Source organism: Balearica regulorum, chromosome 18, assembly GCF_011004875.1.
Source record: "Balearica regulorum gibbericeps isolate bBalReg1 chromosome 18, bBalReg1.pri, whole genome shotgun sequence".
Taxonomy (NCBI): Eukaryota; Metazoa; Chordata; class Aves; order Gruiformes; family Gruidae; genus Balearica; species Balearica regulorum.
In genome coordinates, this window is record NC_046201.1 from 1,617,848 (window position 1) to 1,645,223 (window position 27,376).

The window sequence follows — 27,376 nt, forward strand, 5'->3', positions numbered from 1 at the left end:
CCGGGGCTGCTGCCCCCTGCCCCTGCTCTGAGCACCCATCCCCTGAGCCCGTGGTCCCGGGCCCTGCCTCCTCAGCAGGCTGCTGGGGGGGACCTGGCTCCTCTTGTCCCTTATGGATGCTCTGACACAAAGCAGTGGGACGGGGCAGGTCACCGGGGTTTGCACCCCCCTCCTGGGACCCTCTTGTCCCCTGGGGCCTCCCCAGTGCCGTGGGGAGGGGAGAGGCCCCGGGGCGACCTGGCAATGGCCGCCTGCGACTGTCACTTGGCAATCACGATCTTTGTGACACCTGTCGGCTCCAGCCTCCTGCTCGGCAGCACCACGCTGCTGCGAGCCGACGGGGCAGAAAGCGTGCGCTGGCTCGCTGAGCGTGCACGGGACATAGCCCCGCTCAACGGGACAGGATGGTGGCCCTGGGCACACCGTGAGCGTGCGAGTGTGGGGCCAGTGCAATGGGTCCCAGGTTAGTGGGGAGTAACGCCAGCACCGCTGCGGTGCCAGCAGCGTCCGGCCAGTGCCTGCTGCAGGGGAGGGTGGGTTGGCTGGGCTGCACCCGCAGCCTCCCCAAAACCCTTCCATCTGCACAGCATGGGGTGGGCATCTCAGCGTGGGACCCGGCGTGTGTGCAGGATGTGGCCGGCATGACCGCTCGGTGCCAGGTCAGTGCACAGCACCCGGTGCAGGACCGCGGCCGCAGCACCCTCAGGCAGCGCTCCGGCAGGCGGGCAGCACTGGTCCAGTGCATTTATAACTAGTGACAGAATGGGAGCAGGTCTCCGTCCCCGATGCGTCAGGCCACGATGGCTCCAGGCGTGTGCCGGGGACGCGCGTGGCTGCGGGAGCCGTGTGATGGAGGAGGGACGGAGCGTTAGGTTAAACCCGGGGGCTGCGCGGTCCTTTCTGGGTGCACCCCCGGCAGCCCTGGGAAGCAGCGTGGCACCCTGGTCGTGCCCAGCACGTGCCGCTGCGGCCTGGCACGGATGCAAGCCTCCGGCCCAGCAGTGGGGACCGAAGGGGCTTCGCGTCGGGGTGTGAGGTGGGAGCTGGCCGTCCCCATGAGGAGCCCGAGGACATGGGTCTGTCCTGCCAGGCACCAGGTGCTGCAGAGCGGGGCTGGGGACGGATCCTGCTGTGCACCCAGCAATGCGCAAAGCACTCAGAGCGCAACAAAACCCCAACAGGATGCGTCCCTTGCTATCTGAGTGTTTGGTTACAGCGCTCAGGCCACGTTTGGCTCTGCTTAAGGCTGAGCCCCGGTGTGAGGGGGTTAACCCAGCTCACGGCCAGCCCCGGCAGACCCCGCTGCTCCCGGGGAGATGTGGGCCAGCTGCTCTGCCCCAGAGCTGGGGCTGGAGGAAAAGCAGATGTCGGTGCAGAGAGGCAATTAGGGGGGATGCGATGGGGGCCCGGGGCTGAGCTCCCTGCAGCTGGGGCTGCGGCACCAGGCAATCATGGCTGCAAATTGAGATCAGATGTGGGCAGCTTCTCCCTCTAAATGGAGGGCTCAGGGCTGCTGCCTGGGTTGGTTTGCTCTGCCTTGGGGAGGAAGAGGAGGGTTTTTTGAGTGGTGCTGGGGCCCAGGGTGGCTGCGGTGACCTGCAGAGCGTGGTGCTGCCACCTTGGGTGTCCTGTGCTAGCCTTGGGCAGCCCTGCTGCCTGCCTGGGCTGGAGGAGCTGCCTCTTGCTGGAGCTGGGGTGATGCAGGAGCTGGTGGCTGGTGTGGAGAAGATCAGGTTTGACTTGGAGGCTGATGTGGAACAGCAGCGAGGAGCTCAGCCCCTGCCCTTCCTGGGTATGGACAGTAAGTTGGGGACAGGGTCCTGTGGCATCCTTGGAGGGTGACAGGGGTGCAGGAGGTGTTGGGGTTTTCCTCCTTGCTGGTGCTCCTGCCTCTTGGTGCACCCCCCCGTGGTGCCTTGGTGCCTCTGGTCCTGCCTCCCCCCTGGGCTCCTGCCCGAGGCCAGGCTGGCTGGGGGCACCGCTCCCCTGGGGGTGCCTCTGGCACAGCTCTGCGGAGACTGCTGGCGGAGGGGTCTGAGGTGCGCTTGCCCTCGATGGCATGGTGGGGCTGGGGCTGGCGGGTGAAGCTCTCCCTGCCCTGCTTTCCCCTGCAGAGCTGGGGGCGGCTGTCTGCGAGTTCTTCCACCGAGGGCTGTGCACCAAGGGTGAGTGCTAGGAGGGGATGAGGATGGGACTGACACCACCCTGCAAGACCCTGGGGACACCAAGGAGCCAGCCGGGCCCCCCCCTGCTCCATGAGCCACCCACATCTGTGGCCCTATGGCCAGTGGGTTGGCAGGTTTTGGCCCAAAATGCCGATGCTGCTCAGAGTCCATCGTTTCCTCTGGCCCTTTGGATGAATGTTCCTTCCCCTTCTGCACCGGGGAGGGCTTGAAGACCTCCGGGGCAGCCAGACCTTGGCAGTGCCTGGGGGACTGAGCCCTGCGCACCCAGTGGGTGCTGCAAATCTCCTCCGCATCCGGAAAAGCTCCTGCTGGCATGTCCCAAGTGGAGGAGCTGGGGGGTTCTGGGGCGCAGGCAGGGCTGGAGGGGCTGCACAGGGCACATCCCGGGGGGCTTGGGGCACAGGCAGGCTCCGACAGCGGATGTGTGCCGGGGCCAGGCGTGCGATGCCCCTTCCGGCACGTCGCCGGGGAGAAGACGGTGGTGTGCAAGCACTGGCTGCGCGGGCTCTGCAAGAAAGGTGACGGGTGCGACTTCCTGCACGAGTACGACGCGACCAAGATGCCAGAGTGCTATTTCTACTCCAAGTTCGGTAGGTGCCGGATACGGATGCCAGCGAGCCTCTCCCACCCCAGCACCCATCTGCCTCGGGTCTGGCCTCGAGCAAGTGCCTGATGCCACCTCCTGTCTGTGGGAAGAAATGCCACTGGCACCCACCCCGGGGCCACCATTCCCAGGGCCAAGCCTGGGTGCTCCCGGGGCACCTCTGTTGCACCCAGCCCATCCTGGAGCACTTTCCATTGCATTTGGCTTGAGCCACCATTGTCCCACCCCTTATTCCCACAGGCGAGTGCAGCAACAAGGACTGTCCCTTCCTGCACATTGATGCCACCACCAGCACCGTGGGCTGTCCCTGGTACGACCGTGGATTCTGCAGGCACGGTAAGCTGCCACGGCGGGTGCTGGGGTGAGCAGGGGCTGCCCGTGTTCCCCACCCACGGGTGAGGGGGGGTCTGCACCCTACTGCTGGCCCGATCTCCTGCCACCTCTGAGGTGACTGAGCCAGAGTGGGGTGAACCCCAGTGGGTTGTCTGGGGAGTGGGTGTCCGGTGAGGATTTGGGCTGAGGGCGGCAAAGGCCCCATAGAGCTGAAGGGAAACGGGGCTGCTGGGGAAAGGTGGGTTCCCAAAATCCCTGTGGGGCAGGGGGTGTGGTACTGTGTCCCCAAAACCAGGAACCTCTCCTCTGCGCGGCAGGTCCCCTGTGCAAGTACAAGCACACGCGGAGGGTGATGTGTGCCAACTACCTCGTCGGCTTCTGCCCAGAAGGACCCAAGTGCAAATTCATGCAGTACGTACAGGGGGAGCTCAGCACGCAGCTGGCCTGGGACAGCGGGGGACAGTCCCCTCTCTGAGGCTGCAGAGGTGGATGTGGTCCTTCCAGTGTCTGGGTCAAGGACAAGGGCGCTTTAGGCCCCCGTCTGAAGTAACGGGAGCCCTCTGGTCTCTCCTTGCATCCAACATGAGCTGGTGACTGCAGGGTTTGCAGCCGGTGGGCAGGGGATGGCCCCCATCCCCGTGGGCATGCCTGAGCCCTGGGACACCCCTGAGAGGCTGTGGGAGCCACGGGGGGGTCTGGGGGTACCACTTGCCATGTCCCAGGGAGTAACTGCCTGTCCTCTGTGTCCCCCTCCAGCCTCAAGGCCGGGCTGATGACGAGCAGCAAGGATCCATCCAAGGTGATGCAGGGAAGGTCCCATGCCATCCCCTCTTGACTCGAAGCCCCTTTGCTCTGTGCCCCTGCCCATCAGGGTGATGCACCAGCTGCCCCTGCCCCACAGTTCTTGCTTCTGCCCCAGCTCTTGTGGGACAGCAGCTGCCAACTGCCCCTCCTGCCCCATGTCCCCCCAGGGAGCTGGCTGTCCTCGGGGGCTGGCACGGCTGGATCTGGCTGCTGGCAGGAAGAGTGGATGCAAGGACGTGCCACTCACGGAGCCGCCTGTACCAGTCACTGGTGCTACCCAGCACCTGACAGTGCAGCTATGGGACACCAGTAACTGCCCCCCTGGCCCACAGAGCCTGCCCAAACAAGGCATCTGCTTCAAGGTGAGTGTTCTTGGGACCGGGAAGCCTGGGAGCAACAGTCTCACCTTGGAGGGAGGGTAAAGCGCTATGGCGAGGGACAGCATGTGGCATGGCAACTCCCACAGCTCTCAAAATAGCTTCCTTGAGATGTGTGTCTTCTCCCTGGGCTGTTCTTGGCCCTGGAGCGTGCTCCCCCCCCCCCCCCCGCCCCATGCTTCCCTGGAAGCTGGGTGTGAACCGGTGGGAAGACGACTGTACTTGGATTGGAATAATCTGACGGCAAGTGAAGGGACTTCTGTGCCAATAACCGCTTGCCATGCAGTGGAATTGCCCTGGAGAGTCCCTCTGGGTCGGAGGGCTGTTACAGTTGGAGGTCTTGGGATGCCTATTGCGGGTGAGAGCTCTGCTCGAACAAGGCACAGCTCCATTAGCCCAGCTGCTGGGAAATGATGTGACAATGACCATGTGGTAACATGGCACTGGCTTGATTCAGCACAAAACCAATGGCTGCCTGTCCCTTTCCCCCAGTGCAGACAGAAAGGTCACTACGCCAGCGAGTGTGAGAAGACTCAGCTGGAAATTCTGCTGGGGAAGTGACTCGAGTGCTCCCGCATGGACCGTGGAAGGAGAACACCCTAAAGCACGATGGAGCCAGCGAGACAGCTACTAGGGCAGTTGCTGAACTAGAAAAGCCAGTCGGTTTTGCTCAGCGCCGGCTCTCGCAGCTCTTTGCACAAGCAGCAGAGAAATCACAGCTTCCCTAATGCAACTAAAATCGGACTCTTCCCAGCTGCCGCGTTCCCTCCTGCGTGGCTGGCTGCGTATGGACTGGGGCAGCAGGAGTGGTCACTGTGCAATCGCAGGTTTGAAGGGGTGTGGGACCAGCTTGTGCTGAGGGCCTGGGCAGATGAGGGTCTGGGTGTGCTAATCCCCTGTGAAAGGGGGCAAGAAACACCATGTTTGAGAACACACAGTACTGAGAAGGAAAATTCACAAAGGCTTTTATTGCTGGTGAGAGGGAGTTTTTGGTGAAACACCTCTGACACAGTACTAATGCACTGCTCTTTAAATAAAGAGTTCAGATATTTTTTCCTTGGCTTTTTTTTTTTACCCTTCATGCCTGTACCATGACCAACCCTTTTCCAGACATGTTTGGTGATGGCAGGCTACAACTAGCACTCTAACTGTCCTCATTTGTCTGATGCAGACATCGGTTTGCCCTTTGGGCACAACAACTAATTCAATGGATTTTTCTTCCTCCAGAAATAGGGCGCTGCGGTCTGAGTGCTGCAGCTTTAATGCCTTCACAAAAGTTCTTCCCACAGTGACGCAGTGGCCGAGGGCCCTGCAGGGACCACCCTTCTGCCAGTTTACTCACCCCATCGTGCTTGCTGTGGAGAGGGGTGAGTAAAAGATGGGCTGTGCCGGGCACAACTCTGCTAACTTAAAGGGAATTATTTGCCTAATGTCACCCTGCCACAATCCATCACAAACCTTACTGCCAAACACTGATTACAATGTATACATGTCAGTTAATCTATAGAACAGCCTGGGTCAAGGAGTTGTCCTGTCTGGTGTCCCAAAGTGAGAGATCTGGGCTTCTGCAGACTACAGGAACTCTACTGCAAACAGATCTCCGAGGGGCAGCTCTAACGCTTTCTTCTTTCAGTACTAAATACTGCCCGAACTGCAGAGCAGTGACTGTCAGTCACCCCTCTGTCTGCAGGGGGGTAACTGGGAAGCAGCCCCCTCAACAGCTCAAGAGCCTTTCTCTGACAGTAAATGGGCCTCTACTGACTTCAATCCATGTTGGGACAATGGTCCTGAGCACTTCTGCTGACTCCCATATATTCGTGACTGTTCCTTGGGTGCTGTTCCCGCTTCCTCAGTGGTATTTACGCCAGCGATGACACCCTAGAAAAACAGGGAGGGGGGGAAAAAGCTAGGCTGGTGTTAGTGTGCTAACAGTGTGCTTTGCCCAGCAGTGATGAGCAGGAGACTGACTGCAGCCTTCTCTGTTCACGTGCTGTAAAGCTGCACATGACAGCAAGTCCTGCTGGGGAAACTACGCAAACACCGGTAAATCCCTTGGCAGTTATGAGTAAATCCAGGGAATGGGTGTTCAGTGTTGGAACATCTCCTCCCCCTGCTCTGTGCAGGGTTTAAAAGCACTCCTGATGGTTCCTGGCGCTCTCTGGGGAGAAGCAGTGAATCAGCAACTGTCATCACCGCCTTTGTTAGCTAAATTCCTCTGCCTAACTAAGCCAGGTCAGAGTGCTCTTCTCTGAGCTCTGGTATTAGTCTTAACTGTGAAGCACTTAAACTATTTCAGAGTTTGAACTAATGTGAATGGCAAATAGACTTTCCACCTGTGGCAAAAGTGAGAATTCCCAAAATGAGATGGATACCAAGAAGGAAATCTTACTGATGTGCTGATAGTTCCAGCCGTAGCTGAGGAGGCAGTATCCAGCCAGCAGCATGGAGATCCCAGCTGGTCCGCCCCTCTTCACGTTGATGTATTTGTCGTAATAGCTGCTCCAGGCTGTTGGAACAGAAATGCAAGGGTCAAACCACGCGCAGGTCTTAAAGTTCACTGGTTTCCATGTAGCTTTCCAAAGCCAAATGGCTGGGTCTATTTATTAACTACTTTATCTAGATTGGCCACTGGGACCAGGCTATAGTAAGTAAATTGGGTAAGTAATTCTGCCTCAAGAGCTGGGAATTTAGCCTCACCTTTCTGCAATCCTCCAAGCAGCCCCTGGGGAGAAAAGTTGCGAGTGGCCAGCCACACAGGCAGCTCCCCCAGCCTTACATCCATCAGGCGCCTTTCTGAGAGGGGACCTGCGCGATGAGAAATCAGAGCGGTCAAAGGTAGGAAAATGAGGGCAACGGGCACGGCGCTCACGTTCCCTGTGCGGGGTGGCGAGCACCGAGCCGGTGTGTGGTACGGCTGCAAGTGACTTGGGCTGGGGACTGGCTGCTCCGAAAGGAAGAGCAAACTGTCTCTCCCACAAAGTGACTGGGCTCTGCCAGCCCAAACATGCAAGAGCCTGACTCAAGCCTAAATAGAAATGTAAACCACTGGTTTTGCAGGCTAGAGGGCTGGACAGTTAGTTAACCTCCTTGGATCCTTCCTGGATCGCTTTCTGGACAACCCCAGCAGCTTAGCATTTCCTACACCTCCTCTCCCATTCACACTGGACAGTTTACCCTGACAGTGCAGTAAATCTGAGCAGGAGACTCCTGTTTCGCATGTTACCTTGCTGTCCCTCTGAGAAATTGCCCTTTGTCTTCATTGTGATTCCCACGTCATCTTGGAAAGGCTTCCCTGGAAAAACACTCAGCCCATAATAATTAGGATATAAGTCTGGAAACCACTCCAAACCCATGGCACCTGCCTGCGCGCTCCTGCCAGGGGCCTGGAATAGACAGATGGGTTGGTTTTTGGAGGTGTGGAGCGAGAACTGGTCCAGCGCCAGCTCGGCATTCTTCCTTGCATTCAGGATGGGCTCAGAATCTACAGCCATCTGGTTCTTGCTCTCTCTGAGCTTTTGTATGCTGGTTAGGTAATTTTTGGATGTCCCTTTGTTGTGACCTCTGAAACCCTCTATCACTGACAGATGGAGGTTCTCGGTATGCAAAGCAGAAAGAGGGGCTTTATATTCCGTACCAACTTCTAGGTACATCTGTTTCTCTTCTGTCACGGTTTTGTCTATTCCCTCCTGCTGAACAAGGTCACCAGGGCTACTTCTGCAGTCTGCTTCAGGGGGCTCTTCAAGTATGGGTATTTTTATTGCCTTTAACCTACTGCCTTGTTCCCCCTTGGTGCTTGCAGATTGCTTCTCTGCGGCTCCGCGGCCGCATGTCTCTGCGGTTGCAGTTTCTGGAGCAGTTATTCCTTCCTGCGCGTCAGGCCGGGCCGTGCCAGCGTGGGCAGCAGCGCTGCCCGGATCCGGCCCTTCCCCAGCCGGCCTGGCTGTGCTGTGGCCTCCCGCCGAAGCGCCCCTGCTCCTGGAACCGCTCTTCTCCCTGATGACCCTGGCGCGGTGCTTCTCTATGACTATCTCCACTCCGTTACTCAGCTTTTCGGGTATATCTTTAACGTCCTCGGGGAGCAAATCAAGGGACTTGGCTACGGCCCGTAGGGCGGGCTCCACCTCCCGCTCTGCGCGGCGTCCGTCGGGCTGATGGCAAAGGCCGGGGCCGGGCCCTGCCCCCTGTTCCGCCGCGGCCGCCTTCCCTTTCCGGGCCGCCGCCGCCTCTCGGAGGGCCGCGCCGGGCAGCCCCCGCCCCACGCCGGGACCGGGCGGCTGCTCGCTGCTCTTACCGGCCGCTCCCGCCCGCGGCCTGCTGCCTGCCCCGGGGCCGGCTCCGTCCGAGTCGGAGCGGTTCCCGGGAGCGGGAGGCCCGGCGGCCGGGCCGGGGCCTAGGCCTAGGCTTGGGCTCGGCGCGGCCTTGCAGTGCGGAAGGTGGGTGCGGAGCCGCTTGAAGGGCCTGCGGCAGTGCGGGCACAGCTCCCGCCCCGGCGGCACGGCGGCCATGGCAGCACGGCGCCGCCGCCGCCCTCTCGGGGCCGCTGTTCCGTCGGGCTCCGCCGCCCCCGGTGGGGCTTCGGTCACGCGTAACGCGCATGCGCGCCCTCCGCGCCCCGGCGCACGCTGTGACGCAACAGAGAGGCGTGGTCGGCCAGGGGAGGTTGTTGCGCATGCGCAGGAGGCGGAGACGCCGGAAGCGGCGACTGGAGCCGAGCGGGGGACGTCTCTCCTCAGCGGTGGGCGGCGGGCCGAGCCGGGCCAGGCCGCACCGCAGCCTCTCACCGTGCCCCGTCCTGCCTCGCAGAGCTCAGCCCAGCCCGCCATGAGCTGCCGGCAGCCGCTGCCGAGCGAACGGGGAGCGAGACAGAGGTGAGGGATGAGCCGGGGTGGGGGAGGGGAGCGCGGCCTGAGGGGAGGCGGTGGTTGGGGAGGGGGTCTGGGGTGAGGGGCAGGGGCTCGGCCTCGGGGCGGGGGACAGCCCCTCGGGCACCCGAGGGGGATGTGTGGGAGTGTAGGGGGTATGTGGCCACCGGGGGAGGCCAGCTGGCAGGCGGCGGAGGAGGAGGAGGAGGAGGAGGAGGGGGGAAGGGTGGGGGGTGGCTTGAGCAAGAGGCTGCGCGGAAGGGGGGGGGAGCTGCGAGGGTGAGGGGTGGGGGGAGAGGGGAGGAGCGGCTCCCTGATCTCTGGAAGGGGTTAAACTGAGCAGCGTTCCGGAGATCAAACGGTCGTAGAGAATGTAGAGGATATGGGGGGCCTCGTAGTCTGCTGCAGGGGCATTTCTGGCCCTTCTGGGGGGAAGGGGAGGAGGTAGAGCCTAGCTGGGGGGAGGTACTGCGATGGGGGAAAACCGGGAGGGACCGAGAAGCTGCAGGAGCTGGGCTGTGAGTGCCTGGAGTTGTGAGGCAGCAGGGTAGGCCGTGGGGGAAGGAGGTGTTGAGTTTGCGTGTGGGCTGCAGGCGTTAAGAAAAGGAGGGATCTAAAGGCAGATGTGAGCAAGAGGGGGAACGAAGAGTGGTCCTAGGGGAGGGAGCAGCTGAGGGACTGGTGGGCAACGGTTGAGAGTGCTGTGGGCATCCCAGGGATGGGAGAGGGAGGAGGCAGCTCCTGCTCTGTAGGCGTGGACCAAATACTGGCAGCTGGGTCTGCTGCAGAAGCTTGTCTGTAAGAAAAGATTCAGTTATAAATACCTCATGTGAGTCTGTTTTGACTCTTTTGAGAGTGTATTAATTTTTAGCCACCAAAATGGCTCCATCCTATATTTTGGATAGTGCCCAGCACACTGAGGTCCTGGTTGACCTGTGTTGTTTGTATGGTGGGAAAAATTAGTATTAAAACGAGAAACGTTGGCTTGCAGGTTGTTGTTGCTCAGCTGCTGTGAAGCAGCATTGATGTCATAAGAAGATAGCAAATACGTCAGAAACAGGGAAGCATTTGTGTTCCTTGAGGTGTTTTCTGACAAACACATGGAAAATAACATTGCTCAGGAATGTGAACTTGATTTAAAATGCTGTCAGAGTGGAGAGACTAAAGAAAGTCATTGTAGGCACTAACTGCAGACTCATGTAAGCAAGATAAATGTAATTGGGTATTTATTGAAGCTGTGGTCACTGCCATTCTTCCTGGGTGCTTTTCTCAGCCTGTCAGATGTCATTCAAAGTCCTAGGCTTATTTTTAGACGTGCCTGAGTACTGAGAGCAGTTGCAAGGCTGAGAATTGTCAAATGGGTTTATTTAGAAAGATGTTTAGCACTGGTTTTAATGGCAGGTGTGAGGCCATGTCCCTTAAACTGATATGAAAACATCAGCCTGCCTACTTTGTGAGAAACATTTTCTCTCTATTCTATAGAGACAGCTAAAAAGAGAAGAAGAAAGTCCACAGCACATCAGAGGTTTAGATACATCCTTCATTAATTTACCAAGTTTTCTAGCCTGTTTTGCAGAGTTGCCTTTAGAGAACAAAACAGAAGGTATATCAGTAAGCTGCTACATTATTATTTTTTTCTTCTTTCCTCAGGAAGAGGAGACGGAATGGCAATGAAGATGATGGTCATGTTCCCCAAACAAAACGTAGTACCAGGAATACTGTCCTTCAGGACTCTTGGGACACGGAGGTGAGAGCCTTCTCTGGGATATTCAATTTCCTTTAATGCTGAATTTAAATAATGTTTGGAATATTCTGTGAAATTTTGTGGAAAGTAGTTAATGAAAACACTTGTTTGTTTGTTTTGTCTATGAGGTCATGAGGCTTGAGTCTGTTACGTACTTCAAAGATTGAAATCTGTAAAATGTGGTTTGGAAATCAGCATGTTTTCCTGTGAACCTGGTTATCTTTGGCCTGAATATTTCTGTTAATATATTTCAAAGACTGGTCTGTAGCACCCAAGTGAATATACAAGAAAAGCATTTGTTGCCACTTCTAATTTTGCTGTCTGAAATGAGGTGTAACATATCAGACCTGAGGAGGTGACTGGGATCGATTACAAGTGCATGTGGTCGTTTTGCCTGGCCATCTACTTTTCCAACTTTACGTTTACTTACAGTAATGTGATTATTTGCGGTAGAAGGTCAAAAAGCATCCAACTAGTGCGATACACAAAGTGCCTGTTGCAAGCAGTAATGCTTATCTGATGTTTAAAAAATGCTCTGATAGAGCTCAGCAGCTTAAGCAAGACTTGCTCATTCGCAGCTAAAATAGTTGAACTCAAACTATTGGATTTCCACTCGTATTTGCCGTGATCTTTTGCTGGACATGCGATAAACTGCCTTTCTATTCTCTCATTTCTCATGTGACAGGTGTTCTAGGATGGTGCAACTTGCTAGTTATGAGATTTCTTTTTTTATAAAATGCTGATTTCCAAGCTGCTGCCAGATTTCTTGAACTGTTGCCTGTATTAATCATCTGAGAATTCACTGTATACATTTCTAATTAGCAATGTAGTTCTGTTGCAAAACGTTCATGGAAAAGAGCGTGCAGACCAGAGGGTCTCTCCTGGTTTGTGTCCCGGGAAGTTAATGAAATTAATTTCTTCCAAGGTTTTTGAAATATCCTTGTTTTTTGTACAGCCCTCTCACTCCAAAGATTGGCTGTGATGAGTAATTACGAAATTTTGCAGTTATATTGAACTATTAACTATGACTGCAGAAAGTGTTTTGTGCTCTGTAACTTTGAGCAACGTATCTTTTATCATATGGTAATGACTTCAAATTTATACCTACATTTAAAATGATACAAAGGTCTGTATCCCAACATTCCTTTTGTGAGGGAGGCTTTCTTTTAACCAGTACACCTTTATGCGTAGCTGATGCAATAGTCAGTGATATTTTATGGAAAATGCTCAGCCGAGATGTTCGTCACAAAGGAATTCACTGTGTTGAAAAACGTTCCTGTATTGTTGTTTTGCCAGAAATAAGACTTGTGGGGATGAGGTAGTTTTTGCTTCTCGGGTATAACGGGTAGAACCATAAATAGTTGCTTGCCATCTGACACTGAATCACTTGTCCAACAGGTTAAACACCTCTTCGTGTGTAGAGTAGTTAATGGCTAAACGAGCTTTGTGGCGGGAGGAGCAAGAATTTAGTGTGGAACAAGGGATTGAAGTAGGAGTAATGAAATTAAGAATATCAGGAAAAACCTTCATGGTGAGTGGCAGAAGCACCTTTGCTTGTCATATAAACACTTGGCGTTTGACTGGGCAAAGCCGCTAAAATGCAGGAATGGAAATAGTCTTGTAGTAGCCACGCAAGAGTGGATGACCTTAACTCTCTCCTTAACGGCTGTTTTGTTTGGGGTGCCTGCAAGCGAACAGCATGGGCATGAAGTGCCTGCCCCGCCACCAGCAAAACCAGTGCAGAGTTCAATTGCTGAAGCTAACATTAAGACTCCTGCTTCATGCATGCACTTGTGTTGTAAAAGTATGTTTTTAACACATTAAACCCTGATGTGCAGGCAAGGAGAATCTCTTACTGTTGACACTGAAGTCAAGGAATGCGGCTGCTGGACACAGTTTTACAAAAATCAATGTTCCCTTTCTTAAGGGAAAAAGATTCACAATGCCGTCTGCTGATGAATAGAGCTTTTTTTTTTTTTTTGCTTGTTTTCTTGTAATGTTGGATCACTGGATTGAGCATGCCCAGAAATTCAAGCCATGAGATTAAATCAGTATTATTTGAATGTTTCTTTAAGGACTTCCTGTGCCAAATGGAGAAATTCTTGTGCTTATAGTGCACAAGTGCTTCCGATTGATGTCACTTTGAAATTCTTGGCCCTTTGTAATACTTTTATTTAGTTTCCTGATACTTGGCCATTTGCAAGAGTGATTTACAAATTGCTGATTACAAATCTTCACTAGCTTAGGATATTGAACTAGGAGAGAAGATGCGAGAGCAATTTGTAACCTCAAAGAGTACGTGAGGAGAGAATTGCTTTTCATCTGAGGGCATATGCGCACCTGCTTTTTGTGAAACATTAGCTAAAGTACTGACTCCTTTTGCCTTCTTTCAGTTGAAAGTTGGCTGTTTACTCTTACGGAGTGTGGTTTACTTGAACATGACCTAAATTACTCAACCTGAGCTTGGCTTTTGTCAGGACCTCTTTCCATGGTTTTGTGTCTTACTCTTCATAGCTGACAGCAATATCTGTAAGATAAAGGGAGATTTTTTTTTTCTTAGTGGCAGTTCAAACATGGGCTGTTCTGCAATGTTATCCCTCAGTCCCTCATTTTGAATCAAACTGCTCATGTGAGCTAGATTTGATGCAAAAGGATATCGCTGTTTTCTCCCACTAGTTTGCTCTTTCATCCAGGGTAGACAGCATCCTTGACTCTGAATTTTACAGGAGGGAAACTGAGATTCTCTTCAATCTCTGTCAGCATTGCTTCTTGGCAAATTGCTATAACAATGTGCAATCCCTGCTCTTCGTGGAACAAACAGCTCCCACACTCCTAGGTGACAGCCACTCTCAGGATGACGGTAAACTTCTGCTTTGCAGTTCAGTCCATGAACTGGCACACGACGAAAAGGCTAGGCTAGAACTTCAGGGAGGTTAAACATTAGCGAGGCAGAGCATTTGCCACTGCATTTAACTTCCTGTTCAGCCTGTCCTCCATTTACCAACAGGTTAGCTGTGTTGTTTTCCCTGGTACTTGCTTATAAATTAAGCCAAAGCCCTTCCTACTCTCCTGTTGTGGCCGGCCCGTACGTCAGGTCAGGCAGAGTTGTAGTGGATCCTCTGAGAGGCTGGCTGTAAACGGTCACTCACAGGAATTAGGAGAATCTGCAATTGTGCTCTGTGACCTGCGAATCACTGATGAAAAGCCCTTTGCTCTGATTTTCCCTGGGAAGGGAGGGAGTCTGCAGTATTCTGGCTAACTCTTTTCCTTCCTGAATAACTTCTGTAAACCCTAATTTCTCGTGGTTCCTCTTTGTTGTTCTGACCGATGACAGGATTCCCCAGAGCTCAGCAATAGCACTGTTTTATCAGTGGAGATTGCTGACGCACGACAGCAGTTGCTTCTCTCACATCAAAGTTTTCATCTAGCATTGCACGTATTCCATTCTACAGTGTTACACTATTGAGGAAGGGCTGGTCTTAAATTCTAACTAAAACTGTTAAACTTGAAAGATTTTGAGAGAAGCAGAGTCTGAGTGGTGATTTGTTAAGTTCCTGTCATGAGTGATTGAGATGCTACATCACAGATCAACAGGCTATATATTTAACAGGATGTTTATTTGGAAATTATTTAAAGCCTCTCTAGCTACTCAGTGTGATGTTAAGAAGGACTAATGAGTCAAGTAAACCTTGAAGATGCCCTTTTGGTACTTAAAGTACTCATAAACTTTCATTGGGCTACTTTCCTTTGCCCTTACGCTTAAAGCTTTGTTTCATTGTGTAGATGCCTGTCATTGCTGACATGATGACTTTAAGGATTCTTTTTTTGTCTAATTGTAGTCCAAATGCGTAACAGAATGTGCACCACAGCCTGGGGAAATGGTAGGTCTTTGACGTGATTTGGGCAATAAACGGGCTTCACATGCTAGTGAATTTTTGCATTAGAGAAATGGAAATAAAGAGGGTATGACAAACCAGATCTGTCAACAGCCTTAGATGTAGGAAGCACGTCCCAGGACACTATCTTGTTTTTTTAAAAAAAAAATCAGACGTGTGTAAAGTAATCACTACTAACAGCTCTAAAATGTTTGTTAAGATGTGAAACTTTAGCAGTAAGTAATACTAGGTTCTCATTTCAATTTTTACCTTGATTTTCAGAAGGTGGCTGTAACGAAAAACAGTAAGGAACACAGACTAAAAGGAAACAAAGTGTCCTGTGCGGTGGGTTTCTCTCCAAGGCTGCTGTGACTTGTTCAGCATAACAGCATTGCATTTCAGTATTTGTGCTTCTATGCAAAATGAGATGGTGTAGCAAGCACCATTTCGTGGCTCCTCTCTGTTTTCCTGGTGTTCTCCCTCTCTAGTGTTAGCAGTATTAGGAAGAGGAGCTGGTTGCTCGTGTAGTTACATCTGCTGCTTCCTCAAGAATGACTTCACATGTGTGGTGGTGTTTTCTCCTTGCTAGCTGAACCTAACACGCCAGCGCGGGTGCAGCCTCGGTGCCATTGTCTTGCTTGCTGTACTATAACAGAACTGAAGCATTTTTGGTGCTTAGCAAAACAAGGAGATTTATATGGTTGAATTGTTGCAATTGATTGTGGAATAAGTGCCGTGGGGTTTCCAGTCAGCATTGAGATGTGGTCCACCTCAAGTGTTCATACAGTGCCTTCCTGGGCCTTTCTCACTGCTTGTTGACAGATGTCAGGTGCAATTTGCACCATTATTCAGATTTACTCCAAAGTGAGGCCTTCTGGATGTGGTGCTGAGTATTAAATTACTGTGCACTTCCTTAAATTTGTCTTCCTCTGCCGTGACCACCAAGCTTTGACTTCTGTGGTTTTAGTTTAATACTTTAAAAAAATGTGGGTTGGTTTTTTGTGGGTTTGTTTTTTTAGCAGCTGCCACTTACGCTTGCTGCTTTTATGAATTTACTTCTTGCGGGATGGCAAAGCAGCCATTCTCTGATTCTTAAGCACCTAAATATTTGCAGTGTTGTCTGCATATCACACACTATGAAATATTTCAGCTGTAACTAATGGAACCTTTCATTAGCAGCCCTTAAAATGGTGTAAACCAAACAGTTTTATGTCTTTGAAGCACTGACAATGATGGCTAATGCTCTTCCAGTCATTACCATGAAATGTGTTTATCCTAAATGCTGGCAAATGAGCCCTGTCCTCTATGCAACCTAAATCATGAGTTCTCTTTTCTGCATGTGGAAATCATCGATGCCTGTTGGTCTTTCACTGTTGTCTCAAGTAAATTGTTATGGAAAACTACTAGTTAACATTGCTCTGCCAGTACTTAACTGGGAGAAAAGTAGTTGTATGTATGTCAAAGTGTTCAAAGACTTAAAATGGGTATCGTGTTGCATTTCTTTTTAACAGCCTGTTGCTTTGGATGCTTCAGATCTCATTTTAGAAAGATTGACTTGTAGGAAAATGCTTTGCATGGTGCTTACCTAAAATGTCTGCTAGAACAGAAGTGATAAACTTTTCCTCATGCCCTGCCTGCCTTTACTGACACGTGCAGTTCAGTAGTAGTGTTCTTTATTTTCCAATTCTCAGATGAATTCAGCAAACTTCACTAGTGCTAACATGGGTCACGGGGGCAGCAGAGCTGGTGGGCCTAAAACCGAAAGATTGAAATCCAATGTACTGGAGGTCAGCGAACCTCTGGGTGAAGGCTTGCTCATCCCTTCAGCTCTGTGACGCTTTTCGTACATTGGCAACAATGGCAGCTATGAATGCCAAGAAAGCACTTGGTGGATTTATGTTAGTCCATCAGGCGGAACATGAGCCTGAAAATTTGGAAGGGAGGGACTTAATAAGATTGATTGTTTACCTGAGGTGTTTCAGTATGGACAGGAGAGAAAACTGTGTGATTTTGCTGTTAACCTTCTCTTTGTCTCAGTCCTCCAGCAGCGATAGCGGCAGCAGCAGCAGCAGCTGTAGTAGCAGTAGCATCAACAGCCCTGACAGAGCATGCGGTGCAGAAACCAGCCTAAACCCGGTAATTGCAGGATCCAGTCCTGTCTCCTCTCAGCCCTTCCATGAGCAGTCTGCACTAAGCCAAGGTCCTTACTTCCACATCAACCAGATCCTGAAGGAGGCACACTTTCACAGCTTACAGAGCCGGGGACGCCTTCCTACATGATGAACCAGCAGTTCCCTGCCTTCTGTGAAGGGACAGCACTGTGTAGATTTGATATTTCAACTTAAAAGTTTGTTAAAATGGAATTGCACAAAATGCCTGTTGCCTTTTCAGTCTATATTTGAAATAACAGGTTAACAGGAAATTGTTTACTTGTGGTTTGCTGCACTATTGCAATGCAAAAGGGGCTTTGAAGCAATTTTTATAGGATTCTTTTTGGGGTGGTTATAAAGTGCGTGTCAAGAGGAGATTGAGGAATCCACATCTGTGTTATAGGATTGCAAAATGTCCAATTCCAATCAACTGCCTAATCTGTTTGTTAGCAATTTGTTGCTTTATGTAAAGTTCTCTCAAACGTTCATCTTCAGTTTTATAAGTCTTTTTTAATTTCAATAAACTAGTAAAAAATGTATTTGGTAACATTTTTTTGAGCATTTAGGGTTAAGGAGACAGTAAGAATAGGTACTGGCACCCTTAGGACTGTCCCAGCTGTCAACTTTCCACCCAGCTTGGTGTATGATGAACCTTATCTTGCTTGATCTTTACTGCTGCAGTACTGAGAAAAAAAAAGAAATGTGAAATTAGAACCAGGAAAGCTTAGGCAGCTGTAGCTGAAATGGCAGGTGCCTGCTGGGTCACTTAGAGAGCAGAGTGGTGGCACCTATGGAGACAAGTATAGAGGAGCCTGGGGAGGGGCTTCTGAAAGTGAGGAGTCTGACATTGCTCTGATGATAGCCAGTTCTAGCTGTGAAATGTTTTGTTTTCTCTTACAGTGTGTAGGTTGTTGTTTTTGTTCTTTACTTTGACTTTAAGGTTAACAACTCCTAAGGAATTGGGAGGTGAGAGTAGCTACACATCCGGTCCAGCAAGCAGATGGCAAGGACAATCCTGACCTGTGCCAGGTTAAAGTGGCATACATCTGGCCAAGTACTCCTCTTCTGACAGTACCACTCCCTGCCAAGGGGAAGGTGAAGATGAATACACAGACAAGCTCTTTATGTTTTATTGCATCACTTGGTCATGCCAGAAAGCCATCCCAGCTTGAAGAGAGAAGGTGCAGTTGTGTCTTCCTCCTCGGTCACAAGCTGCCTGAACAACGAGCCAGGGCGTGATGCCTCATCTTCTGCTCTTGTGAGTGCAGGAGCTGGAACCTGTTTTTAAAAACAAAAGCATCAGTAACTATTACAGTATACCTTTGACTTACTCCATACCCTCACCTCTAGTAGCAGCAAGGATGCCTAGACTACAACAGAACAGCTAGCTGTTCCCAGGCAATGCGAGCCTGAACCACAACCTAAGCAGTGTCACTCCTGGTGGTTAGTGACAGGCAGACAGAGGCACTTCAAGTGGCAGAAGCACAGCACCTTGCTCTTGATAGCAACCGGTAACTTTTCAGATGCCATTCAATGCTAAAAAAAAAATAAATAATTCTGAACTGCAGGGAAGGGACTGTTGCTCTCAGAGCAAGGGGATAACAGCACGGTGGAAGTACAGCTGTTGCTGTTCTTGAGTAACTATAGACTTTAACCTCTCCTGAACTGTTTAAGCATAAAAGGAGCAGCAAGCATCTGTCAGAGAGTCCGAGAAGTGTGGCTAGCACAGAACATACGTGTGCCACCACAGCAGGCGAGGGGAGCGGCAGGAGCCAGCCAAACATCGCTGCACACTTCTACACTCAACTCCAGCTGAGGTGTAAGAGGCAAAGAATACCTTTATATTCCAACAACCTTTATGCTGTGTCTGGTCCTTAATGCTTCCGAACAATGGAGAATGAGAGTTGCAGAGGCAGCATCAGCATCTTGAGTAACACTCTGATAAAACCAGACCTTTCCCCTTCTGTCCCAGTTGGAAGGGCATCACCACAGATGGATTATTGGGTTAATAACAGCTACAGGAAACAGATTAGGAATTACTGCTTCCTGTAGCGGTGAGGTATTCCTTGGCTCTCTCAATCCTCAGCATAGAGAGCTCCATCTAAGTAAGATGTTTTAAACTGGGGAAAAGTAGCAACAATAGGTTGTCTACAGATGAAACTCAGACACAGGACAACACAGAGCCTTTGCAAGAGAAGCAAGCCACTCTGTTCACACAGGCTTAAATACCCAAGCCAGGTGTCGTCAGGAGTTAAAGGTCAGCATCACACTGGAAAGGAGTTCAAATAATTAACTAGTATCCTTCAACATTTCTTGCAGTCATCTTTAAATCAACTGGTTTTTTTATGCATTGATCTCAAAATGCCTCATCTGTTTAAGTCTTCACTGCATTTTCATGGTGTATGTTGTACCACAGAGCAACGGGCCCAAAAAAACAGGGGCCATCAGGGGTTTTTTGAGGGTCAAGGGGAAATCCAAACCATCTCATGCTGTGTTGCCGTAATGGTTCTCTTATTTTACCGAAAATAAAAATCAGGTTAAATATTAACTGTTTGGCTACTTTCTTCTTTCCCCACAAGCTCTAGCATTGGTAGGAGAATGAGCACTGGCAAAAAGTTAACGCGGCTCAGTTTTACCAACCTGAACTCCTTCTGTGCTCCTGGAAGCAGACTTGCTCTTTCGCGAGCTCGACATACTCAGCGGCAGAAGTCCAAACCTTAAGAGACGGAAGAAAGAGATGTGGCCAGTCACAGGGAAGCAGCAGTGCTCAACCCGCTTCCCAGAGAGAGGTCAGACGGTACAGAAGAGCAGAGTACTGTACCTGATCTGGCTGGATGCTAACGGCAAGATGTTGTGGAGCTCCTGGGAGCTCAGAGTGCCGCTCCTGCTTGTGTACTGGTTCTCACTCCCAGTCAGCAAGCCAAAGAGAACCTAGAAGGTATGGAGGAACTGTTTGTGTTGTGTGGTCAGCTCTCCAGCCACCCCCAAACACGGTGCTTTTAAGTTTGAGGTGTCTCCCTTCCCCCTCCAATTCTGCTTTTAATTGTCACTGCTCATTATTACCATAGTTGAGTTCTAGGCCTGTTTCAGCACTAAACCCAATTAGCATTGCACAGGCTCCAGTGAATCCTGGTAGATAAAGTTCAGCCAACTTTGTGCAGGATTATGTGCCGTGCAGCCAGCTCCTCTTATCTTCAGCTGGCGTTAAATACTCTTCCCATTTCTGAGTAAGCGCCAGTAGTTATCTTTAGACATTAAGAAGTTCATAAAGCCACCCCAGCTGTCCTTCAAAGCCTGTTTTGCAGCAATGCTTCCTGATCCATCCCTTCCTTTTCCTTGAACTTACGGAAGTTCGCTGAACCAGGCGATTGAGGTTGCTGTTCAAGTGTGGAGTAAAAACGTCCAAGTCAAACGGATCTATGTGTCCCTCCAGGAAGTCGGTCACCTTCTCAACCCTACAAGCAGAGCAGAGTCCTGTCGGGTTACATCCGCGGTTTCACCGATCCCTCCAACAGTGAGGGACTTGCTCTGAGGAGGTGACTGAGCAAAGTGGGAATTACTTGGCAGAACAGCAGCTGCCTGAAGGGTTTCCAGCTATTACACAGCCTACAACATCTGCTGTTGCAGAGGAACCTTCTCCCTGTGCTGTATCTCAGAGATGCTTCAGTTCAGGACTGGAGCATACACAAGGTTTTAACTCTTGCGTGGAAGCTTAACTGTTCTCCAGGGGCATCATCTGACTGTATCCCTGCCGCCGCCATGCAGGCATGCTGTGTACGCAAGCGGCAGGGACCAGCCCACTGTCTCTGAGCTCTCAGCTGCAGAATCCCACCCCTCCTCCTATATTTTGAGGATGAGCTTAGTGTCAGTGAAGACGTCAGAGCTTAGAGCCTGCATTGCCCTTCTCCCGTGAGGCCCAAAGGCACCGCTCCTGCGGGCATCCTCTGACAGCCGCATAGGCTGTTACTTTAAACCATTTTAGGGCCCCACAAACTACTGCTAGTATCCGAACCCCAGAACTGCACTGTACCCAGAGTCAGGCTTGATCCTGCTGGTCTTTGCTTCCTCGCTCTTCGCCGTCAAGATGATACTCAGGTATCGCAGATCGTAGAGTAACTGCAGAGCTCTGTTCTGGGTCATGGGGAACGCGCCTGCTTTCTGCAAACAGGACAGTCACAACAGGGCTCTTCACTCAGGGCTGTCGAAGGACCACTTGAGGGGAAATGTTTACAAACACCAGCACCAAGAAACAACCAACCGAACTGAACCGTTCTGAGCGTGCGATCTGGTGTCTGATCCCTTTTTGCCTCATTTTTGGGGGAGGCAGGGGAAGAACGCACTCACCCTTTCCAGCTCTCACAGGCAGCGGTTTTCTGTTCCGAGGGACAGAAACATGCCCAGCGACCCTCCCATCCCACACCAGCTGGAGCGAGGGCTGATCCTACTCACGTACCTTCTCCTGCTTCTCTTCCATGAGCTTTTCATAGGCAGCAAGCACTTCTGCCATGCAGGTCCTCAGCAACTCCTGCAAGGTGACTTTCGGAAGAGTGTGACCGCCGACCCGGTTCACCTCTTGGCACAGGCTGAAGAGGAGGCATTGGACATACCAGGACGGCTGTTGAAGAAAACAGTGTTATTTTCACGTGTTCTGTAAGCCATGTTAGCTGTATCAGTGGCACAACGTCAGTTCTTGTGATGCCATCTTCCTACTTCCTCGGCAACCACAAAGCTCTCTGCTGCTGCGACCTACATGCCCCCACAGCACGGCTCGAGTACCTCATGGGTTTTTATTTACTGACACACCAGACTTCTGGTTATAGCAGTCCTCAAAGCCCCACAAGTACTTTACCAGAGGTATTCACCTGAGTGTTGTCGGAACAGAATTGCTCTTTGTGCCTCTTCTGTCACCATTGACCCTGCTCTCACCATCTGCTACCTGGGCTCGTTATTTACTCCCTCGCTCTTCTCCTGGGCCTCCCAGCTATCCTGAGCTCTCACCCAGCAGCTTTTTCCTTCAGAATCAACAAAATTCACCCTGTAAGGGTCACTACAAAAGACTACTGCCCTGCAAACACAAAGCTCATTCCTGCCCTGGCCCTCCTCTCCCTCCGTGCCACCACCACCTGCTTTGTCACCGTGACCACCACCACGGCCAAGGAAAGCTGACAGCCACGGTTCTCTTCAGCTTTGCACAGTCCCACTCTTGCAGCCCTGTCTTTCAGCGCATCCAATTTCCACAAAATCTCTCTTCTGGTGGCCTCCATGTAGAGGCCGGGCATAAGTCCTTCTTTGGCTCAGTTTTACAGGATCTGGGCCAATCTTACTCATTTGAATATACAGCAGCAATGATCTAATTTCCCTCCTCTGACCTCTGTCCTTAGGAGGTTAGTATCTCAAAGAACAAATAAAAGCACCGGAGAGCATTTGCCCTGCGCTCATAACACCAAGCAAACTCTGCAGCAGGTCAGCAGTACTTGTCAAAGCAGTGGTTTTGGAAACCACCGCTTTTCTCCTCCCAGCAGACCGTTTCTCTGTGTTTACCGAGAGGACATTTCTCATACCTGCACAGGCAGCCGGATCTTGGACGTTACACTGTTTCCAGACTCTGTTTCCTCCTGAATTTCGATTTCATCCCAGTTGGTGGCTGTGGCCAAGACAGAGCCAGCTGTGTCTAGCAGCAGCGTGCGGGTAAAGCACTGAACCAGACCCTAGAGCACCAAACACAGAAACACCCAGTCACAGACGGCTCTAATGGGAGTACCAAAGGACGAGCAGCCTGCTCCTGCCTGTGCAGAGGCTGACGTCCTGCATCCCTCCCCTCCTCCCAAAGCAAATCTTCTGCAGAACATCCCGCTAGATGCCACCTCCGAGCTGCCGCCGTCTCCTCTCCCTGCAGGCTGACTGAACAGTGCGGCAGGAGCGCGGCGAGCTCTCGGCAGCCAGCTAAGGAGCAGCAGCACTGACCGCAGGGAGTGAGCGAGCAAGACCCATGCAGGAAGCAGCAGGAAGCAGCTGTGACAAGGGAAAACAGTTCCTTACTTTGGTCACAGCTGAGCTCCAGATCTGGTAAGCAAACAGGCTCTGCTGCAAGAGCTCTGCCTTCACCCCCTGCCACTTGGCCTGCACGGGGGTCACTTCCTGGGCTTTCCCCTTCCCCAGTTTCTTGGCAGAACGGGTTTCCTTCAGTGCCGTCTCCGTGCTGCCCGACTGGCCCAGGATACACTGCTTCAGGTGAGGGCAGAGCTCGGTCAGGGACTGGCAGAGTCTCGCCATGAAGAGGACAGCATTGAGTCTGGCATCGCTGGGAGCATCTGCCTGCCCCCCCAGCAGGCTCTGGGCGCTCTGGAGCTCTTCGCGCACACAGCCCAGCACGTGGTGGATGCAGGCAACGCAGCGATCGCGGAGCAGCCCCTCCACCGTGCTGGCGTCAGCGTAGCGGTCAAAGGCAGAGCGCGGCTGAACTGCGAGAATGGCCTCCTTGGCGGCTGAGGAGTCCGTGGGAAGGTAGGACAGGAGATCGTCCAACCTGGCCTTCAGCTTTGAGTCCAGAGCCGAGCAGAAACTCTGCACGCATGGCGTGAGTGCCTGGGCCTTCATGGACAGGCCGCTCTTGGCGAACTGGCCACGGTTGGCCACGTTCACCCAAGCGGCGTCGGAAGGCAGGTCACTGGAGCTCTCTGACCACAGGAACAGGGCCACGTTGTGTTCAAACTGGACGTGCTTGCTCAGGGCAGAGGTGCTGGATTTGACTTCAAGTTCCTGCAGAGCTAAGGTGAGAAGCTGTTTGGAGCTGCTTGAGATGGAGTCAAACCCTTCTTTGGTCAGTGTCTGGAAAAGGATGCAGAAGAAAAAAGAAAAAGTATATTTTACATGTGCCTCCTGCCACCTAGCACTTCAAATACACAGCTAGTGCTGCTAACAGGTACCAGTGGAGTGTTTAAGAAAACAAGAGGGGGCACAGCGCAAGGCTTCCCATGACGTGCTGTGGCAGAGTGCTCACCTCCAGCCTGTCCAGGAACAGCTGCTGCAGCAGGTCCTCCCAGAAGGAAGCAGGCTTGTCCAAAAGGCGACGGCACACTGCCTCCCAGTTCTGGCTTATGGACTCGCTCGTGAGCAGCTCCCACACCGCGTCACGAATCCCCGCGAGGCCTTTCATGCTTTTCACATAGACGAGCAGGTTGCTGACCCCGGCCCTGATGTCATCGCTGCACCTGAAGGCCACGTTTCAGTTCAGCCTGACTTGCCCCAGGGAAGGCAGGAGGGAACATTGGCTACATTGAGGTGGGAGAACTCTTAACCTGTCGGTAAGAGGCTCTGCCTGCAGGCTCACCGGTGGGGTGAAGGGTACCTCTGCCTCTCAGCGAGACACCTGCACCCCGGATCCCACACTGGAGCCCCGCAGGAAAGCCACATGCCCGCCAGCAGGAACCCTGGGCTGTAGCAGGTGTCAGAGCCAGCAGCACGGCACCCCAGGAGTGCCAGCAGGCAGGAGGGTGGGTGGGGGCTCTGGGAAACATCCCATGGGTGGTGAGCACACCATAGGGGGCTGCAGCTGAGGGACCAGCTGGCCACCCCAGCAGGAGATGTGGGACTGAGAAGGCTGTTCCCACCCACAGGGCAAGGTGTGGTGGGGCGGGGTGGAGCTGGCAGCTCTATAAAGGGGTCTGACTGCCCCCAGTCCAGGGAAGGGCCGTGAGGAGAAAGGAGGTGCTGGCTCAAGGGCCAAGTGAAGCAGGTAAGGGATTTTCTTCTTGTTTATTTGTGTGCTTATTTGCTGGCAGTTGTGGCAGCATAAAGCCACTCTAGGCAAGTATCTTTGTGCAGCCCAGTGGTGGTGTTACATCAGGCTGTTAGGATAGTGCTATGCTGCCTCTGGCTGTTGTACTGCTGGGGAGAGGGGATGCCAGGCAAGAAGCCGGCAGAAGGCACAGCCTGGCTGGAGTGAGCGAGGAAGGAATGAGCTTGGGTTTGCTTTGTTCTGTGGCCTTGGCAGGGACCATGGGGTAGCTGGGAGGGCCCTGCAAAGGGGGATGCTGTCACACTCACATGGTGATCCACTTCTGCAGCGTGTCTCTGAGGTAGTCCTGGCTGATAGGGTGTGCCAGGGTCCGCAGGGCTGGCTGGAACTCCACCACAGACTCTGGGAGGTACCTGAACCAGCTGCTCAGCTTCACCTCCTCCTCCAGAACCCCACCTCTCCCTGGAAGCACACAGTCAGGGCATCAGCCCAGCACGGGGGCAGCCTCCTGCCCACAAATGCGGGCAGGCAGAGGCGTAACACAGAGCTGCCTGGGCACTCACCTGCTGGGGGCTGGCCTGTGGTGCTCTCCAGGGTCGAGAAGAGCAAGCTGCAGGGCAGGGCTGGATCTGGTGGCATCCCTTCTGGCATGGTGTAGAAGAGAGCATGAGCCTGGTACAGGGTAGTGGTTAGCAGCTCCATCAGTGAGCACACCTGAGCTTTTATACCTGCACCTGCAGAGAAATGCCTTTCAGCTGGGGCAGCCCCTTCACAGAGGTGTGACAGCCCTGTGTTTCAGGGCCTGCAGTTCTAGTGAAACCTTCCAGGGAAGGGCTGGGGGGGGCAAAGGACTCAGCCCCATGCAACCACCTGCTTCCCCATAACAGATAGGCTTGGCTTAAGACTTTGAGCACTGTAAATTTCTGTGCCACGCCACTGCAGTAGCACAATGTGGTTGCCTCTCCACCACTGTGAGCTTTACGGAACTAACCTACCCGCTTTTCTGTGGGGCAAGAGGGAGATGAAGTGAAGGGTTTACCCTGACTTTAACAAGGAGGCAGCCCGGTCATACTGACCATGGTGTGGCTGGTTGAGAAGCTGCTGAATGGCCAGCTTCCGGGCCAGAAGGAAGTCGGCGAGGGCCTGGCGTGGAGAGCTGTCCTCCAGGAGCATGATGGCACACAGGGCTTCTGCCACTGCCTGGTCCGACACGGTCTGGCTCTTCAGCAGGGACTTGCTCTCCTGCAGGATGGTGGATCTGGCAAGGGAACGAGGTGGACAGTTGCTGGTCTCGGTGCTCGACCAAGATGTTCAGATGTGGTTCTGTACTAACCCACCGAGCGAGGCTGTTATTCTCCCCAGACAGAAGTGGGGCTGTCTGGGTGTCAGGGGACCGGGTGAGGCATTCTGGCCTCACAGCTGGGGACCTCCCAGCCCACCCAGTCCCACCCCTGCCATGGGCAGGGACACCCTCCACTAGCCCAGGTTGCCCAGAACCCCATCCAACCTGGCTTTGACCACTGCCAGGGAGCCAGGGGCAGCCACAGCTTCTCGGGGCAGCCTGTCCCAGTGTCCCACCACCCTCCTCGTACAACGCTCCTTTCCCAGAGGAGGAAGCCCTTTCCCCGAGGAGCCCGCCGGGGCCCGCACCTGAGGTGGCTGGCGGCGGCCACTTGCCGCAGCAGGATGGGGAAGCGGGCGAGGACGGGGCTACCGCGGGCACGGGCCGCGTCCAGCTGCAGCTGACGGCGGAGGTGGCTGCCGAGCAGGTGGAGCCGGGCGGCGGGCAGGTACCGGCCGGCCTCCACGGCACCCCACACCTTCTCGGGCACGTCCAGCAGCAGCTTCAGCTGCGCCGCCGCCCGGTAGAAGCTCTCCTGAGCCGGCGGCCGAACCTGCAGCGGGGGAAATAGGGGCTCAGGGGGGGCTCCCGGGCCGCGCCCCCCCCCCCCGCCCCGCTGCAGCCCCTCACCCCCGCTCCCCTCACCGGCGCCGCAGGGCCAGGTCGGGCCGCGCCACCCCGCTGCAGGCCCCGCACGGCGCCCAGGAGGCGCTCGGCGCTGAGTCGCATCTCGGCGATGGTGTCGGCGGCTTCGATGAGGTCGCGATACCGCTCGCCCACCATTTGCCGTAGTTCCTCTCGCTTCTGCTCGATGCCGGCCCGCAGCCGTCGCTCCACCGCCCGCAGCTCGGCCGCCGTGTGCGCCTCGAAGAGGGCCTCGGCCTCGGCCTCCGCGCCCCGCGCCGCCATGGCCACCCCAGCCCGCAACCGGGACGCCGCTGACGTGGACGCCGCCGCCGCCATCTTTGCGACGGGAAGGGGAGGGCGCTTCCGGACAGGCGTCGGGGGCGTGGCGCCGCCATCTTTGTGTAGGGCAGAGCCGTGCCCGGGCGTCGTTGCCATGGCGACACGGCTGGGACGGCGGAAAACACCGAATTTTTCATTTATTTATTGTCCGTTTCCCGGGGAAACGGGCCGGTCCCCGCGTCCTGCGGGTGCCGCTCCCGCACCGCACACCCCGGGAGGCCCCTCCGGAGCCGGCGGGGGTTGCGGCCTGGTTGCCTCTAGCTGAGCGGGCCGCGACCCTCCCTCAGCCCCCGGGGAGCGGAGCCGCGGGCCCGGGGGGGCTCTCGCTGAGGCCCCGCGTCCCGTCCGCCCCTCCGGCGGGTCTGGCCCGGAGGGGACCGCCCGACGCTCCCCCA

The 27,376-nt window shown here is 53.5% G+C and overlaps 5 protein-coding genes across 12 annotated transcripts in view; 2 read left to right on the forward strand and 3 right to left on the reverse strand.

Annotated features, from left to right (window-relative positions):
* RPL38 (ribosomal protein L38) overlaps positions 1–27,376 on the reverse strand; it is a 153,808-nt gene that overhangs the window by 125,698 nt on the left and 734 nt on the right. The gene's annotated exons all lie outside the window — the stretch shown is intronic.
* Positions 923–5,419, forward strand: CPSF4L (cleavage and polyadenylation specific factor 4 like). Of its 2 annotated transcripts, XM_075770761.1 has the most exons (5): positions 923–2,776; positions 3,031–3,126; positions 3,441–3,922; positions 4,095–4,289; positions 4,797–5,419. In XM_075770761.1, the coding sequence occupies exons 1-3, from the start codon at positions 2,500–2,502 to the stop codon at positions 3,596–3,598; spliced, it is 531 nt and encodes a 176-aa protein (XP_075626876.1). In that variant the 5' UTR covers positions 923–2,499; the 3' UTR covers positions 3,599–3,922; positions 4,095–4,289; positions 4,797–5,419. The 2 variants fall into 2 exon arrangements, with proteins under 2 accessions (XP_075626876.1, XP_075626875.1); XM_075770760.1 differs by having other exon boundaries at positions 3,441–4,289.
* On the reverse strand, positions 5,253–8,809 carry MTNAP1 (mitochondrial nucleoid associated protein 1). Of its 2 annotated transcripts, XM_075770752.1 has the most exons (4): positions 7,528–8,809; positions 7,002–7,109; positions 6,694–6,810; positions 5,253–6,182 (listed from the first exon to the last, which is right to left on the reverse strand). In XM_075770752.1, exons 1-4 carry the CDS (start codon positions 8,807–8,809, stop codon positions 6,154–6,156), a joined length of 1,536 nt encoding a protein of 511 aa, XP_075626867.1. In that variant the 3' UTR covers positions 5,253–6,153. The 2 variants fall into 2 exon arrangements, with proteins under 2 accessions (XP_075626867.1, XP_075626868.1); XM_075770753.1 differs by lacking the exon at positions 7,002–7,109.
* Positions 8,808–19,483, forward strand: VCF1 (VCP nuclear cofactor family member 1). 4 transcript variants are annotated; one of them, XM_075770756.1, is made up of 5 exons: positions 8,808–9,172; positions 10,817–10,913; positions 14,750–14,791; positions 15,068–15,130; positions 16,823–17,474. In XM_075770756.1, the coding sequence occupies exons 1-5, from the start codon at positions 8,808–8,810 to the stop codon at positions 17,063–17,065; spliced, it is 810 nt and encodes a 269-aa protein (XP_075626871.1). In that variant the 3' UTR covers positions 17,066–17,474. The 4 variants fall into 4 exon arrangements, with proteins under 4 accessions (XP_075626871.1, XP_075626874.1, XP_075626872.1 ...); XM_075770759.1 differs by lacking the exon at positions 14,750–14,791 and having other exon boundaries at positions 16,823–19,483; XM_075770757.1 differs by lacking the exon at positions 15,068–15,130.
* COG1 (component of oligomeric golgi complex 1) lies at positions 18,052–27,092 on the reverse strand. Of its 3 annotated transcripts, XM_075770751.1 has the most exons (15): positions 26,661–27,092; positions 26,324–26,568; positions 25,750–25,931; positions 25,237–25,407; positions 24,982–25,135; positions 23,936–24,146; positions 22,975–23,763; positions 22,497–22,643; positions 21,389–21,550; positions 20,966–21,093; positions 20,282–20,390; positions 19,757–19,866; positions 19,576–19,651; positions 19,165–19,204; positions 18,052–18,213 (listed from the first exon to the last, which is right to left on the reverse strand). In XM_075770751.1, exons 1-14 carry the CDS (start codon positions 27,075–27,077, stop codon positions 19,187–19,189), a joined length of 2,919 nt encoding a protein of 972 aa, XP_075626866.1. In that variant the 5' UTR covers positions 27,078–27,092; the 3' UTR covers positions 18,052–18,213; positions 19,165–19,186. The 3 variants fall into 3 exon arrangements, with proteins under 3 accessions (XP_075626866.1, XP_075626864.1, XP_075626865.1); XM_075770749.1 differs by lacking the exon at positions 19,165–19,204; XM_075770750.1 differs by having other exon boundaries at positions 18,052–19,204.